This window comes from Phoenix dactylifera, chromosome 3 (genome assembly GCF_051530095.1).
Source record: "Phoenix dactylifera cultivar Ajwa chromosome 3, Ajwa_hap1_PhDact_Kaust_v1.1, whole genome shotgun sequence".
In the NCBI taxonomy this organism is placed as follows: Eukaryota; Viridiplantae; Streptophyta; class Magnoliopsida; order Arecales; family Arecaceae; genus Phoenix; species Phoenix dactylifera.
Window position 1 is genome coordinate 40,720,780 of NC_143192.1, and position 17,137 is coordinate 40,737,916.

Consider the following 17,137-nt stretch of genomic DNA (forward strand, 5'->3'; position numbering starts at 1 on the left):
CCTTAAACCCTTAAGTTCATAGATCCAAGAATGGGCCCCTAAGATTAGACATAGACCCTAAGAACAGGTAAACCAAAACCCCAAAATCAGAACCCTTTAAACCCACAGCTAATTGTGGCCCAAAACAGATTGGGCCCAATTGAATCAAACCAGATTACAGGTCCAGATCAGATCTTAGGCCCAAACCAAACTAGCCCACAGATCCAATCGGATTCAACTCAAACTCAATCCATTCTACTGATCACTGGTTCAATCAGACCATAACAAAACCCATTCATTCAACTCGGATCAAACCTTATTCACGGCATAGATGAAACCGGTTCACAGTTTGAACCCGGTCCAAGTCCGGTTCACAATTCAGGCACGGAATTCGATGCAAGGGGAAACACCCAAAGTTCATTTGTGTCTGGTTTGAGACAACAATAGGGCACGGAAAACGATGCAAGGAAAACACCCAGCCGAAAGAAGAAGAAGAAGAAGAAGAAGAAGAAGAAAAAGAAGGAGAAGAGGAAGAAGAAGGAGAAGAAGAAGAAGAAAGGAAGAAGGGGGGGGGGGTGGCTGGTGGTTCCGGTCGGCCCTCGGCGGCGGCGCTCGGCCAGCTGCCGTCGGTCACCCCACGGTCACAGGCGACGGAAGGGAAGAAGAAGAGAGGAAGGAGAGAGAGAGAGGAAGAAAAGGGAGGAAAGAGAGGGAGACCGGGGCTGGAAGCCCGGCCCCCGTTCACCCACCTCCGGCCGAACCCATTTCGGCCGGATTGACCCCGGCCGGCCACCGTCGGCCGGTCAAATCCCAAAATAACTCTTTGGAACAGGGGAAAGGAACCCGGTTGGCATCCCTCATTTCTCCCCTTAAATCCATAAAAAGTGATTAAAAAAAATATATCTTTCTCACCTCCGGTCGTCGACGAGTGGTTCCCCAGCGGCGATGGCGGCTCCGACGACGACTACGGCTCCGGCGACCGTCTCTAGAAGAGGGAAAAATGAGAAGGAAAAATGAAATGGGAAAAGATTGGGGCTCTCAGAGAAGAGAGAAAGGGAGAGAGAGAGAGAGAGAGAGGGAGAGGGAAGAGGGGAAGAGGGAAGAGGGGGGGGTGTGCGGAGATCCCACTGGCCGTTCGGCCGGCGTGGTCGTCGTGGGGACGACCACGATGAACCAACTGAAGTCGGCACTCCTTGCCGACTTCAGTTCGGATCTTCACACTCTAACCAACTAAAAAGAAATGTCACATGTCACGCCCCCGCCTCTGCGAGGCACGTGAGGCACCCAGTGCCCACGTGGGGGCCGCATGAGGGGGGAACACGGGACTCCCCTGCCAGATATTGTCCAGTTCTGGGGCTTCACGCAAGCGTCCTTCACCCCTCCCCGATTTTGTTTTCCACCCAAAACACGTCTGCAGGATTAGGAGACACCTGCCTCATATGCCCAGGCTCTGGAACGAGTCTTTCCGATGTGGGACTATTGGGCCTCACACCCTTCCCACCATCGGACAAGAGCCGTCCTCGGCTCTGATACCAATGAATCTGTCACGCCCCGAACCCGGGGCCCGGGGCGCGAGCAGACGCCGCGCACCTGCAGGGCGGACCCCGCAGGCACGCAAGGCAGATAAATCAGATTCCACATCAATAGCTAAACAAAGATAAATTCCAACTTTCAATTCAAATGTCCATATATATACATAAGTCAAAAGAAAGTCCATAACTACTGGCTAAATACATCATGATCACTCCATCCCGTAATCCCCATAATTATATGTCATCACCTGAAAAAAATGTAAATAGTAGGAGTGAGCTAACAGCTCAGTAGGCAACATAATGCAGTAAAGTCATCATATAACATGTCGTCATGCATATAAAAGCAACTAAACTCAGGAATCCAAAAATCCACACGATAATCCGTAAACCCGATCCGAGACTCAAAATAACTCAACCGCATGACTACGGCCACATCACCCAGTGGCATGGTTACACCGAAGTGCCAATACAACTCTCCAAAGAGCCGCTCCACTGAGCCAACGCACCACTGTGCCGCACCCCCTGGTGCCAAACTCACGCTCCACTGAGCCGCTCCGAAGAGCAAAATGCACCCCTGTGCCGCCACTATTCTATCACCGGTGGTCGCGGTATTAGAACTAGTTCCTCAGTACAAGTCGACAGGGCCAACGTATCATCCCATTGGCGGGACCTAGACTATAGTTACGCGGATTTTAAAAATCAACAAATCAACTTTCCAACTCAAGTCATGAACAAACTCCCAATAGTACAGTACATAACAGTTCATGAAATTAAATATTAATTTCTAATTCTAACACATAATGCTCATAATAATTTAATAGTTTATGAAATTAAATGCTTAATACTAATTCTAACAATAATGCCAATAATAAATCATAACATCAACATATGCAATGTACATGTTAAAATTCTACTTTAAAGCAATAGGTCACCTACCTGGGCTCGCTTAAAAATTTCTACCACAGATATCACGAACCCCTGATTAAAACACAAACTTTAATTATTTAATTAACTAAGAAATATAATTTAAACTATTTCTAATCCCTTAAACCCTTAAGTTCATAGATCCAAGAATGGGCCCCTAAGATCAGACATAGACCCTAAGAATAGGTAAACCAAAATCCCAAAATCAGAACTCTTTAAACCCACAGCTAATTGTGGCCCAAAACAGATTGGGCCCAATTGAACCAAACTAGATTACAGGTCCAGATCAGATCTCAGGCCCAAACCAAACTAGCCCACAGATCCAATCGGATTCAACTCAAACTCAATCCATTCTACTGATCACTCGTTCAATCAGACCATAACAAAACCCATTCATTCAACTCGGATCAAACCTTATTCACGGCATAGATGAAACCGGTTCACAGTTTGAACCCGGTCCAAGTCCGATTCACAATTCAGGCACGGAATTCGATGCAAGGGGAAACACCCAAAGTTCATTTGTGTCTGGTTTGAGACAACAACAGGGCACGGAAAACGATGCAAGGAAAACACCCAGCCAGAAGCAGTGCCGGCTCGAGCCTTAGGCGACCGAGGCGGTCGCCTAAGGCCCCCGGCCCAGGGAAGGCCCCACCCAGCCATGTCATGTTTTTTTTTTATTGCTCCATTAATGGCTGGCGCTTGGCGTGGGCGGTGGCGTCTGGCTGGCACTCTGGCAGAGTGTGGGACAGTGGGAGTGGGCGGTGGCGTCTGGAAGACGGACGGCGACTGGCGACTGGCGACGGGGACGGACGATGGCTACCGGGCTCCGCCCGTACGTCGCTCCAGGCCTACAGCCTGCAGGCTGCAGCGCGTCCCTTCGGCAGTTCGGCCAACGTCGAGTCGTCGACAACGACGACAAGCAACGGGCGGGCAACCTTGTCCCTACAGTCCTCTCCAGCTCTCCTCGCCGACGGCCGACGTTGCCGTCCTCGACTCCGAGCTCCGACCTCCAAGCTCCGAGGCTCCGAGCTCCGGTCCACCGTGCGTCCGTGCAGTCCGTGCTGTCTCCTCCTCGGCTCCGAGCTCCGGCCTCCTCTGCTCCTCAGCTTCGGGCCTCCTCTGCTCCTCAGCTCCGGGCCTCCAGCCTCCCGTCCTCTCCTCACCGACTTCGAGTCTCCGAGTCGCCGTCCTCGTCTCCTCCGACCTCCGAGCTTCACGGCGACCGAGGCGGCGAGCCCTCCCGAGTCCCGACTTCCGACTCCGAGTCTGACTTCCTCCTCAGCTCTTCGCCTCTTCCGAGTCTCCGACCTCCCATTCCCCAGAGGAGGTTCTTGCCCCCCCACCTCAACCTCCCAACCTCCTCTCGGGAAAAAAAAACCCGTCCTCTCTCTCCCCGCTCGTACCATCGTAGCCATGGCTCCCGAAAGCTTCACCGACAAGAACGCGGTATTCAAAAAGCTCAAATCTAAGTCGGAGAACAAGGTAATCTGTTCAAGTTCTTCTCTTTCTTTTTCTTCTTCTTCTTCGTCTTTTTTTGCTTTTTCCCCCCTTATATTGGAATCAGTCTCGTAGGTTTGTCCTTATAAATTTGCTCTGGGTTCGACTCAATTTCGATCACTTGTTTTCCTGAAAATCGTTTGGGTTTGGGGGATCTGCTGCGGGAACTCCAGATCCCGACGGGATCCTCCAGATTTGATCGCTTCTGACCGTGGATCTTTCCGTCTCAGATGTGCTTTGATTGCAATGCTAAGAACCCTACATAGGCATCGGTGACGTACAGGATCTTCCTCTGCCTCGACTGCTCGGCCGTCCACCGTAGCCTCGGCGTACACATCAGCTTTGTGAGGTATGGGATTGTTATTGTCTTTTGTTGATTTAGCAAAGGAGGCAATTCTAGGGTTCCCCTTCATGTCCTTGTGGTTCATTCCGGTTTTTCTCTGATTAATTTGAAGGTCATTTCTGAATTTTCAACCATCGGCCCTTTCAAAACCCTGAGGCGATGATGTTGCTGTCGCTGCATATCTTTATAGCTATTTTTTTTTTTAAAGATGTTCAAAGCCTTAAAACATGCAACTTTGGAATTATATACCTGATAAGATGAAACTGATTATAGGTAACCCCTAGTGCATAATGAATGAGTAGATGGTATTGACGTGGCATTCCCTTCCCTTCAATAGAAGTTGAGATCAAGCTAATCAGATGCTAATAGAATTCTTGCTAGCCAGCTGCATTCTTGATGCCCCTGGGGGGTAACCACCGTGCACTGAACTGTATGGAGATGATAATAGTTTTGGGATAACAAGATCAGCTGAAGAATCTTTTAAAATTGATTACTTTTTATATATAGTAGATCAAGCTATTTTTTCAATTCAAAATAGGTTTGAACAATTTACCGTATATGAAAATATTTTTGGTTTTTTGTTTAATTTTAGAAAGTTAAAATCTTTGAATGAAGATGATTTGAAAAAGTGTTGTCTTAATCTTGAAAACTTTTTAAAGCATGGTGAATATTCTGATATTGATGGTATCTGTTACGGGGGAAATAAGCCGCCATGCCCCACGTGACCGGCACGCGCGCCCAGGAAGACTACGGCTGCCCTTTGATCCAGCGCTCCGACCCCAAGTCAGACATCCTCGGCTCCGCAGCCCGACCCCGAGTCGGCTGCCCTTTGATCCAGCAATCCGACCCCGAGTCGGATATCCTCGGCTCCGCAGCCCGACCCCGAGTCGGCTGCCCTTTGATCCAGCAATCCGACCCCGAGTCGGATATCCTCGGCTCCGCAGCCTGACCCCGAGTCGGCTGCCCTTTGATCCAGCAATCCGACCCCGAGTCGGATATCCTCGGCTCCGCAGCCCGACCCCGAGTCAGCTGCCCCTTGATCCAGCGCTCCGACCCCGAGTCGGAGATCTCTTGATAACGACAGGCTATTCCCCAGAGGCACGCCGCGGCCTCCTGCTCCACTACTCCCTGCAACGGCCGTATCCGATGCTGCTCCACGATCTCCTGCATCAGCCGTACAAAGCGGAGCCCCACTATGCCCTGACGTGGCCGTACCCGGTGCTGCTCCACGACGCCCTGTAACGGCCATGTCAGTGGCCACACCATCGTGCCCCACGATAACGAACCCCCCTGAGAGACCCCCCAGCCAGGTATATATGCGGCTGGGGGGAGAAAGGGGGGAGGTGAGCAATATCTCCCAGAGCACTCTCTTACTTGCGATTATCACCTCTCCTCCTCCTCCAATCTCCTCTGACTTGACCGTCGGAGGGCCATCACCACCCTGGTGGTGGTGCAAGGCTTGTTTGCAGGTTTCTTGGCGGAAGGTGGAGCGCAGCCAACGCCAACCAAGACAACTCAGACGGAACCCCGTTCACACCGCAGTGCCAATCGTTCACGGTTTGGACCACCAGCAACAGTTGGCGCTAGAGGAAGGGCACCGAATCTTAGAACGATCGTAATGGCACGGCGAGGTGGTCGTGGAGCTTCCAATGCTTCCGGTCGCGGAGCCTCTCGCGCCTCCGGCCGAGAGGCTGCTGCGTCCCCAACGCACTCTCAGCAGCACTCCACCACCCCTTCTCCCATTCAGACGGTCGAAGCTGCTCAGTTCGACCAGCTAGCCCAGCAGGTTCGCACCCTCGCGGAGGCAGTGCAGAATCTGCAGGGTGTGATCTCTCGGGTGCCGCAACGGGCTCAGGAGCCGCTGCCCCCCGAGCACTCGCCTCTTCCTCACAACCCGCGCTCCTTCCTCTCCCATGGAGAGGAGCGCCGGCGCGAGGAGGATTCTCGAGTACGGTCCATTCTGCCAGGACCTTCTCATCGGAGCTGTGCGGGGTACGAGAGGCGGACCCGGGCGCGTTCTCAGACACCCCAGTCCTCGAGGGGCCCGCACTCCAGTCGGTCCCCTTCGCGCCGCTCCTTGTCCCCCACCCACCGGTCGCGCTCTCTGGACCGGCGGGTGGACGATCTCCACAGACAACTCCAGGTCCTGAAGGGCCACTCCAAAGATCCCTTCGCTGACTTGGAGATCTCCTCCCAGCCGGCGCTTGCCTCGAGGATCCTGCGGACCCCGAACCCGCCGGGGTTCAAAATGCCGGCGATCGAACCCTACGATGGGGCGGCGGACCCGCGGGACCACGTGGAGAGTTTCAGGACTCTTATGCTCCTCCATGGAGCATCGGATCCGCTCCTCTGCAAGGCCTTCCCGGCGACCCTCCGTGGCCCGGCAAGGGCATGGTTCGCCGGCCTGGAGGCTAACTCCATCCAGTCCTTCGACCAGTTCACCCGCTTCTTCATCAGCCATTTCGCCGTTAGTAGCAGGCGGCGACTGGTCTCCGACTCCCTCTTTGATGTCCGGCAAAACGAGGGAGAAAGCCTGCGGGATTATCTCACCCGCTTCAACAAGGCTACACTGGAGGTCCGGAACCTGAGCCAGGAAGTGGCTCTCTCAGCCCTGAAGCGTGGCTTCCGGAAGGGCAGACTCACCTTCTCCCTGGACAAACGCCTGCCGCGGAGCTTCCCGGAGCTGTTATCTCGGGCAAACCAGTATGCAGACGCCGAGGAGGCAGCATCCCACCGGAACAAGGAGGCCGCCGAGGCCCCTCTAAAGCCCGGGAAGAAAAGGCGAAAAGAGGCACCCCAGAGGAGGAGCCCGACGCCTCAACGCCGGCGCAGAAGCCCGTCACCAGCAAGGAACCACGGCGCCACACGCCCTCGTTCTCCGCACCGACGCTTCAACCGGTACACCCCACTCCTGGCCCCCCGGGCCCAGATCCTCATGGAGGTCAAGGGGCGGGAGGACCTCCCGGTCCCGAGGCAGATGAAGAAGATCCCTGGGAGGAGGCCTTCTCGGGCGTACTGTGAGTACCACCGAGACCACGGCCACGATACCGAAGACTGCTTCCAGCTTCGGGATTCACTGGAGACGCTATCTCGGCCGAAGGTGTCATTGAGCTGCCTGTGACTGCGGGCGTTGCACCCGCAGAAGCCACGGTGCGACTCGGGTTCTTGGTCGTCCGTGTCCCCTCGGCCTACAACGCTATCCTCGGACGACCCGGACTGAACGCCCTTCGCGCGGTGGTTTCTACCTACCATTTGCTCATGCGGTTCCCCACGGCGGCCGGGATTGGAGAGGTCCGAGGTGACCAACCAACCGCACGGCAGTGTTTCCTAGCAACTCTCAAAGGGAAGAAGCCCATGGAGGCCCTAAGCGTCGAGTCCCTTGACGCCAGAGACGAAGTGGCCTTGCGGCACGGGGAGCCGGCCGAGGGCGTAATCGAAGTTCCCCTCGAAGAAGGCCGCCCGGACCGCACGGTCCGGGTCGGTGCCAACCTCGACTTGGAAGCTCGGCTCCGGTTAGTGGAATTCCTCCGAGCCAATGTTGATGTGTTTGCCTGGTCGGCGGCCGATGTACCTGGGATCGACCCGGAGGTCATTTCTCACGCCCTCAACGTCGACCCGACCCACCGACCAGTAAAGCAAAAGAAGAGACACTGTGCCCCGGATCGGATCCGGGTGGTCGACCAGGAGGTAGACAAACTCTTGGAGGCAGGTTTCATAAGGGAAGTGAGCTACCCCGAGTGGCTGGCAAACGTCGTACTTGTCCGGAAGGCGAGCGGGAAGTGGAGGATGTGCGTCGACTACACCGACCTGAACAAGGCGTGCCCCAAGGATAGCTTTCCGCTCCCGCGAATAGACCAACTGGTCGACGCGACTTCCGGATATCAGCTGCTGTCTTTCATGGACGCCTTCTCCGGCTACAACCAAATAATGATGGCTCCACAGGACGAGGAGAAAACGGCCTTCATAACAGACAGGGGGCTGTACTGTTACAAGGTAATGCCCTTCGGTCTGAAGAACGCTGGCGCTACTTACCAGCGCCTCGTCAATAAAATCTTCAAGGAGCAGATCGGCCGAAACATGGAGGTGTACGTGGACGATATGCTGGTAAAGAGCCGCCATGCGGATCAGCACATTGCGGATCTGGAGGAGACCTTCGCCACCTTGCGGAAGTTTCGTATGAAGCTAAACCCAGCGAAGTGCGCCTTTGGTGCTTCGGCCGGGAGGTTCCTCGGCTTCATTGTCAACCAGCGGGGGATCGAGGCCAACCCGGACAAAATCAAGGCCATCCAAGATATGTCCCCTCCGACCAAAGTGAAGGAGGTTCAGGAGCTCGCTGGGAGGGTCGCCGCGCTCGGACGATTTGTGGCAAAATCGGCCGAACGCTGCCAACCGTTCTTCAAGGTGTTGAAGCGCCCGAAAGACTTCCTCTGGACGGCTGAATGTCAAGTGGCGTTCGACCAGCTCAAGGAGTACATGGCGTCTCCTCCCCTGCTGTCCAAGCCGCAAGAGGGGGAGATGCTCTACCTTTACCTGGCGGTCTCCCCAACCGCAGTCAGCGCAGTACTGGTTCGGGAAGAGGCAAAACTTCAGAAGCCCGTGTACTACACCAGCCGAGTCCTCCGGGATGCCGAGACGCGGTACACGAAGGCTGAAAAGATCGCCTTCGCGCTGCTGACTGCGACCAGGAGGCTTCGCCCCTATTTCCAGGCTCATTCTGTCACCCTTTTGACCGATCAACCACTGCGGCAGATCCTCAGCAATCCTGAGAATGCGGGACGGCTGGTGAAGTGGGCAGTAGAACTTGGTGAGTTCGACATCCGCTACCAGCCCCGGCCCGCCATCAAGGCCCAGGTGCTCGCGGACTTTCTCGCTGAGTGCACTGTGCAGGAGACGGAACCTAGGCCGCCAGGAACACCCAGCCTCGATCTCCCGATCTGGACGCTCCACATTGACGGGTCGTCGAACCCTGAAGGTGGAAGGGCTGGGCTGGTCCTTACCAATCCCGATGGAGTGATAGCCGAGTATGCCTTGAGGTTCGGATTTCCAGTGACCAACAATGAGGCGGAGTACGAGGCCCTAGTCACGGGACTCAAACTCGCCAAGGAGCTCGGCATCCGGCGTCTGAAGGTCTTCACCGACTCCCAGCTGGTGGTCGGGCAGGTTCGAGGGGAGTTCGAGGCACGGAGCCCGACCATGCAGAGCTACGTCCGGAAGGTGCAAGCACTCATTCCCGACCTCGGCAGTATTGACATTCAGCAGGTCCCAAGGAGCGAAAATGCTAGGGCCGACAGGTTGTCCCGCTTGGTGGGCGCTGAGGCACACAACTTGTCAAGGGCGATATACCTGAAGACCCTAGATGCCCCGAGCATCGGCGAGGCTGAAGCGGTAATGGCAATTGATCCGGAACCATCTTGGATGGACCCGCTTGTAGCTTACCTCGCCGAAGGGATCCTCCCCGAAGATGAAGATCAAGCTCGGCGACTTGTTATGAAGTCCGCCCACTACGTACTCTACGAAGGGAGGCTGTATCGGACCTCGTTCACCGCCCCCCTCTTAAGGTGCCTCCGCCCTTCGGAAGCGGCTTACGCCCTCAGCGAAGTCCACGAAGGCATCTGCGGATCGCACCTGGGGGCTAGGTCCCTGGCACATAAGATCATGAGGCAAGGCTACTATTGGCCGACCTTATTGGAAGACTCAAAGGATCACGTACGGAAATGCGACGCCTGCCAGCGCCACGCCAACATCCAGAGAGTCCCCTCTGTTCCCTTGGCGCCAATCACCGCCCCCTGGCCCTTTGCACAGTGGGGAATGGATATCCTCGGACCATTCCCCATCGCTTCGGCCCAGCGGAAATTTTTGATTGTCGCCATCGACTACTTCACCAAGTGGGTGGAGGCAGAGCCACTGGCCACCATCACGGAGGCGCAAGTCCGGAAGTTCATAAAGAAGAACATCATCGTCCGATTTGGGGTACCTCGGGTCCTCATCTCGGATAACGGTCGACAGTTTGATAACAAGCATTTCCGAGACTTCTGCGAGGAGTTCGGGATCGAACATCGGTTCACGTCCGTGTCGCATCCCCAAACCAACGGCGAGGCCGAGGTCACAAATCGGACAATCCTCCAAGGTATCAAAGCGCGGATCGGACGGACGGGGCAAGCTTGGGTCGAGGAACTCGAGAATGTCCTTTGGGCGTATCGGACCACGCATCGGACTCCTACCGGGGAGACGCCTTTCAGCCTAACCTATGGCACGGAAGCCGTTGTCCCCGTAGAGCTCGGACTTCCCTCACCTCGGGTAGCCGCACACCGACCCGAGGCCAACTCGGAGCAACTCCGAGGGAACCTGGATCTCTTGGAAGAAGCAAGGGAAATGGCGCAGGTTCGGATGGCAATGTATCAGCGTAGGGTGGCCCGATATTACAACTCCAAAGTCCGACCGAAGCTTTTCAGAATTGGAGATCTGGTGCTGAGGCGAGCTAAGGCATCTCAACCTACGGAAGGAGGGAAGCTAGCGCCGAATTGGGAAGGCCCGTATAAAGTTCGTTGGGTAAACCGACCTGGCTCCTACCAGTTGGAAGCCCTAGACGGCCGAGAAATCCCAAGGGGCTGGAATTCCGCTAACCTGCGGATGTATTACCAGTAGAACAACAAGGCCAGAAAGACAATTTGAAAAGGTGCAACACTTTTTCATTTCAATAATTTCTGGTTACAATGGCGTGCTCGTGTGATTACAAGGAATTCCCAGAGGGGAATTAGGGAGTAAAGAAAGCAAAGAAGAGGTGGAGAATCTGTGGAGCTGAGGACCGAGGATCCCAAACCCTCAACCCAAAGCAGCTGCAATCCCACCGGAAGTGGGTGCTTCTAACCGGAGGCGCCATCCAGCACCTCACCAAAAAGACGAGGAGCCGCCGCAGAAGAAGCTCCCGCTGCCCCCAGGGGAACGCCGCCTCCAAAGGATATTTCCATCCTCCCCAGTGGTAGGAAAGAGAAGGAATACGAGGGGGAAGAGCATATGGAGGCGCGGTCCCGGACTGAGCGTCTGGTGCAGAGCTCAATCGGGAGGCTGAACTTCAAGGAGGGGAGATGTGATCCCGGATGAAACGCCTAGAGCGGAGCTCCGCCGGGAAGACCCTCCTTGTTGATCCCAGATGAAACGGCTAGTTGGCTGAAGTCGCAAGGAGAGCGTCTCCCCTTTCCTTCAACAGGAGTCTCTCAGTCATATGCCAAGGAGGAGGTCCGCGATCCATGGCAACCTGAACAGCTCCGGCTTGGCAAACTCCATCGTACCTGCACCTGTATTTATAGCCAAACTGCGGCCCCCTGGTCGTTCTGATGCGGGTGGCTCCAATAAATGCAGGCGCATTGAAACCGGAGCCGTTCCGACTCCCGAGGCGTATCTCCCCGCGATTTCCTAAGCGTCATTCTCCTTAAACCGCATTCTTTGTGCAGGACAATCCGGGTGTCATGTACCCCTAGGTCCACATATCTCCGCTCGCGCCCAGGCCGTATCCTCCTCGAAGAACCCGCGTATCGCGGCCGCTCAACTAACACTCCTCGCAAGCTGCAGCTGGTGATCCGATTTCCCAGGTAACGCATTAATTAGCGTTTAATGCCCTTCTCGTGTTCCCCCAGGCAACGCTTAAAGAAAAGGAGAAACATGATCGCGGCTGGCCACGGAGAAACCCCGTCGGGCAGCGAGCGACAAGCGCACGACCAGCGAGCAGAATTTCCCGAGGCACGGCCCTCGGATGCCTGGCTAGCCCGATGATCATCCCGGGAGCAGACTAGCCGGAAGCCCCGACCGGTCGCCTCGGCTTGCGCCAGCCTTGGCCGACCAACGAGTGGAATGCCCTGAGGCTCGGCCCTCGGATGCCAGGCTAACCCGACGATCATCCCGGGAGCAGACTAGCCTGAAGCCCCGACCGGTCGCCTCGGCTTGCGCCAGCCTTGGCCGACCAACGAGCGGAATTTCCTGAGGCTTGACAACCCTCGGATGCCAGGCTAACCCGACGATCATCCCGGGAGCAGACTAGCCTGAAGCCCCGACCGGTCGCCTCGGCTTGCGCCAGCCTTGGCCGACCAACGAGCGGAATTTCCTGAGGATTGACAACCCTCGGATGCCAGGCTAACCCGATGATCATCCCGGGAGCAGACTAGCCTGAAGCCCCGACCGGTCGCCTCGGCTTGCGCCAGCCTTGGCCGACCAACGAGCGGAATGCCCCGAGGCTCGGCCCTCGGATGCCAGGCTAACCCGATGATCATCCCGGGAGCAGACTAGCCTGAAGCCCCGACCGGTCGCCTCGGCTTGCGCCAGCCTTGGCCGACCAACGAGCGGAATTTCCTGAGCCTTGACGGCCCTCGGATGCCTGGCTAGCCCGATGATCATCCCGGGAGCAGACTAGCCGGAAGCCCCGACCGGTCGCCTCGGCTTGCGCCAGCCTTGGCCGACCAACGAGTGGAAGGTCCCGAGGCTCGGCCCTCGGATGCCAGGCTAACCCGATGACCATCCCAGGAGCAGACTAGCCTGAAGCCCCGACCAGTTGCCTCGGCATGCGCCAGCCTTGGTCGACCAACGAGTGGAATTTCCTGAGGCCTAACCCTCGGATGCCTGGCTTGGCGCCGGAAGGATTTCCTGAGGCCTAACCCTCGGATGCCTGGCTTAGCGCCGGAAGAATTTCCTGAGGCCTAACCCTCGGATGCCTGGCTTAGCGCCGGAAGAATTTCCTGAGGCCTAACCCTCGGATGCCTGGCTTAGCGCCGGAAGAGTTTCCTGAGGCCTAACCCTCGGATGCCTGGCTTAGCGCCGGAAGAATTTCCTGAGGCCTAACCCTCGGATGCCTGGCTTAGCGCCGGAAGAATTTCCTGAGGCCTAACCCTCGGATGCCTGGCTTAGCGCCGGGAGAGTTTCCTGAGGCCTAACCCTCGGATGCCTGGCTTAGCGCCGGAAGAATTTCCCGAGGCCTAACCCTCGGATGTCTGGCTTAGCGCCGGAAGAATTTCCCGAGGCCTAACCCTCGGATGCCTGGCTTAGCGCCGGAAGAGTTTCCTGAGGCCTAACCCTCGGATGCCTGGCTTAGCGCCGGAAGAATTTCCTGAGGCCTAACCCTCGGATGCCTGGCTTAGCGCCGGGAGAGTTTCCTGAGGCCTAACCCTCGGATGCCTGGCTTAGCGCCGGAAGAATTTCCCGAGGCCTAACCCTCGGATGTCTGGCTTAGCGCCGGAAGAATTTCCCGAGGCCTAACCCTCGGATGCCTGGCTTAGCGCCGAAAGAGTTTCCTGAGGCCTAACCCTCGGATGCCTGGCTTAGCGCCGGAAGAATTTCCCGAGGCCTAACCCTCGGATGCCTGGCTTAGCGCCGGAAGAATTTCCCGAGGCCCAACCCTCGGATGCCTGGCTTAGCGCCGGAAGAGTTTCCTGAGGCCTAACCCTCGGATGCCTGGCCTAGCGCCGGAAGAATTTCGGGAGCCAGGAGTCAGCAAGACGCTACCGAGAGTTAAAAGAAAAAGAAGGACGAAGGCGAGATGAAGAAACATTCAACTTGCATTAATTTTCATTGTTTCAAGGCCGAGGCCCATACAATTTGGCAAAACCCCGGTATACAAAAAAAAGAGAAGACAACGAAAGGTACAAGAGGTCAGCTTGGAGGAACTCCCGGGTCGGGAACGTCGGGCTCGTCCGCAGGAGGTAGGGAAGCAGCAGGAGAACCAGCAGGTAATGGCGCCGGAGAGGAGTCGAGAAGGGAAATCTCGCTCAGGTCAACTTCGGGGTACTTAGCCGACACCCTTGCCAGGCCCTCCTCGAAGCCTAAGATAAAGGCTTCGGCCCCCGCGTCCGACGCGTCACGGACAAACTCGTCGGACTGACGATAGGTCTGTACTGCCTCCGACATATCATGAGCGAACTCGGCGGACTGGCGATAAGCCTCTACCGCCTGACGCCCGATTTCCGCACTCCTCTCGGCCAGTGCCGCCTCTGCCCGCTCCATAATCTGGGCTTTCGCCTCCAAGACCTTCGCCACAATCCGGCCTTCCGCCTCGGTGGAGACCCTCAGCAGCTCAGCCCGAGCCTCCTTGTGCTTCGCTTCGGCAGCAATGCGAGCAGCCTCAGCCTCCGTCAGGCGCGAATGAAGCTCCTGATCGCTCGCACGGGACTTCTCCAAGGCCGACTCCAATTCGCCCAGCTTAGCTTCAAGAGACCGAATTCGGTCGCGGGCGTTGTCGGCTGACCGCTGGGCCTTCTCCCACCTCTCCCGGTAGTCGGCAGCCTTCCGGGACTGCTTCTCGGCCCGCTCATCCGCCTTCTTGACCTCGCCCTCGAGACCCGAGGCAAGCTCCTGAGCCTCCAACAGCTGCCTCTCGAGGGCAGCAAAGCCGAGTGCCCGCTCTTCGGCCTCCCGGAGCCTCGCCTCGAAGTCCCCGGTTGTCCTGCCTGCCACAGCCTGGCCTCCCTTTTCCACTGCTTTCAGCCGGTCCTCGGCCTTCGCCAGAAGCCCCGCCTGTTCCTTGTAGCACTCCTCCAGACGGATCATGTACTGGGCGAGCTAAGAAATAGGAAAAATAAGGGAGTCAGGCGGAGAACAACAGAGCCAATAAATGGTGAAAAGCGGCCAGAAGAACACTCACCGACATAAGACAGACACAGCTGGCAGCCCCAACGTCAGAGACCTCCAACTCCCGGACCCGCCGACGGTCCTTCTCCAGCAGCACTGTTTCGATGAGATTTCGGGCGCCATCGGTAGTGAAGGCAGACCCCGATTTCTCCCCAGAGCCGGACGGTGGTTCTGCAGCCTTACCCCTATCCATCGCCTGGGGAAGAGTCCGGCCGATCGCGCTCGGGGCGGGGGTCACCCCAGGAATTGATAGGGTCTCGCTCGGTCGGGGCCTCGGCGCGTCCCTCCTCGAGTCGTCAGGAGCCGACCGAGTCGGAGGCCGGGTCGGGGACCGATCACGTCCGACCCGTCCGTCTCGGGCAGGCTCGGATGATACCTCCGGAGTAGCGGCAATCTTACCGCCGGAGGGCTGATACAGCGTCAGCTGCCGGTCCGTGCCCACGACGTCTCCCTGATCGGTGGGCCCGGACTCGTCGGTCGGCGTCGGAGGCACCTCCTTACGGGACCTCTTCGCCGGCGGGGCCCCGCTCGGAAGAGCTCGTTTCCTCCTCTGGGCTGCTTCCAGCAGGGACGTCCTACCAACAGCCTTTGTCTTCACCGACCGCATGACGTCGTCGATCTCTGCAAAAAGGACGGGATAGTCGGAGACGGAGAAACCAAAGGAAAGAACGGGACGAAAGAAGGGAAAAAGTCAAGAAAGAATCGGTGGCGGACTCACGGTCGGTGGGAACCGAGCTCAGACCGACATTCACCAAAGTATCCTCGGAAATAAGGCGGGCCACCGGGGGGAGCTGGCCCTCGGCAACCAACCCCTTCAAGGCGGCCAAGCCATCGGACTCCTCCCTTGACAGTCTCGATAGGCCGATCGGAGACTTCATCGGGGTCTCCCAGGTCGCCCTGATTTCCCAAGAGGGATCTGCATCAACAAAAAAGAAGCGCTCCTTCCATTTGTGAATGGAGGTAGGAGCCTCCTTGACAAGGCCGCATCCTCGCCGCGCTGCGAAGCACCACCACCCTTTGTCCTGGGGGTGGCCGCTCAGGCTGTAGAACTCCCAAAAAACATTCAGGGTGGCGGGGATCTCGTGCATACGGCAGAGAACCTGGAAGACCGTCAGGGCCCGCCACGAGTTCGGCACCAGTTGCGTCGGTGCCACTCTTAAACCCCGTAGCACCTGCATGACCAAGTCCGAAGGGGGAAAGCAGAACCCGGCCTGGAGAATGCCCTCATTGATGGCGATCTTCCCTGGAGGAGGATGGGACATCCTCTCCTCAGGCCCCGGGAGCGTGGCGTTGCAGGCCTCGGGAAGGTGGTACCGAGCCACGAGTCTGTCTAAGTCTGTGGCGACCAGCTCCGACTTAATTTGGTCTGCCCTCACTTCGCCCATTCCTAATGGCCAATAAACCTACGGTCAGGACGGGGACAGGAAGGGGGGAAAGACCGGAGCGACTGGAGTACACTAGTATAAGAGGGGAAAGTATGGAGAGCCCTAAGCTGAAGAATGGGGAAAACTCACCGGAAAAGAGGTAAGAGCGGCTCCGAGAGCGCCAAAGGAGAAACGAGCGAACAGTCCGACGGCAGCAACAGCAGCGCAAAGGGGAAACTTGAAAATATCTGTAAAGAAGAAGACGGACGGGGAAAGGCCCCCGATTAAATAGGCGGAAAGGCAAGTGACGCCTCAATGACGCCAGAGGACGCCTGGCTGCCGAAGGGTCGCTCGCGCCCCAAAGGCGAATCGACACCATTAAGGAAGGATGTCCGCCGAAATCCTCAGACTGCCGGGTCAGCAATAACCGCCATACGCCATAAAAAGGGCGGGGAGCTCGAAGCGCGCGCGCCTCTCCGAGGAACGGCGGCAATCTCGAAACATCACTCCCTTCACCTGTTCCCCTTCTGGTTCCAGGCTCGGAAGTGGGGGGCTACTGTTACGGGGGAAATAAGCCGCCATGCCCCACGTGACCGGCACGCGCGCCCAGGAAGACTACGGCTGCCCTTTGATCCAGCGCTCCGACCCCAAGTCAGACATCCTCGGCTCCGCAGCCCGACCCCGAGTCGGCTGCCCTTTGATCCAGCAATCCGACCCCGAGTCGGATATCCTCGGCTCCGCAGCCCGACCCCGAGTCGGCTGCCCTTTGATCCAGCAATCCGACCCCGAGTCGGATATCCTCGGCTCCGCAGCCTGACCCCGAGTCGGCTGCCCTTTGATCCAGCAATCCGACCCCGAGTCGGATATCCTCGGCTCCGCAGCCCGAC

At 57.1% G+C, this 17,137-nt stretch overlaps 1 protein-coding gene across 1 annotated transcript; it reads right to left on the reverse strand.

The window, feature by feature from the left end:
- Window positions 1-887: 887 nt before the first annotated feature.
- LOC149768103 (uncharacterized) lies at window positions 888-16,750 on the reverse strand. The gene is made up of 3 exons (XM_089929939.1): window positions 14,900-16,750; window positions 13,983-14,817; window positions 888-964 (listed from the first exon to the last, which is right to left on the reverse strand). The coding sequence occupies exons 1-3, from the start codon at window positions 15,491-15,493 to the stop codon at window positions 888-890; spliced, it is 1,506 nt and encodes a 501-aa protein (XP_089786065.1). The 5' UTR covers window positions 15,494-16,750.
- Between the last annotated feature and the right edge of the window lie 387 nt (window positions 16,751-17,137).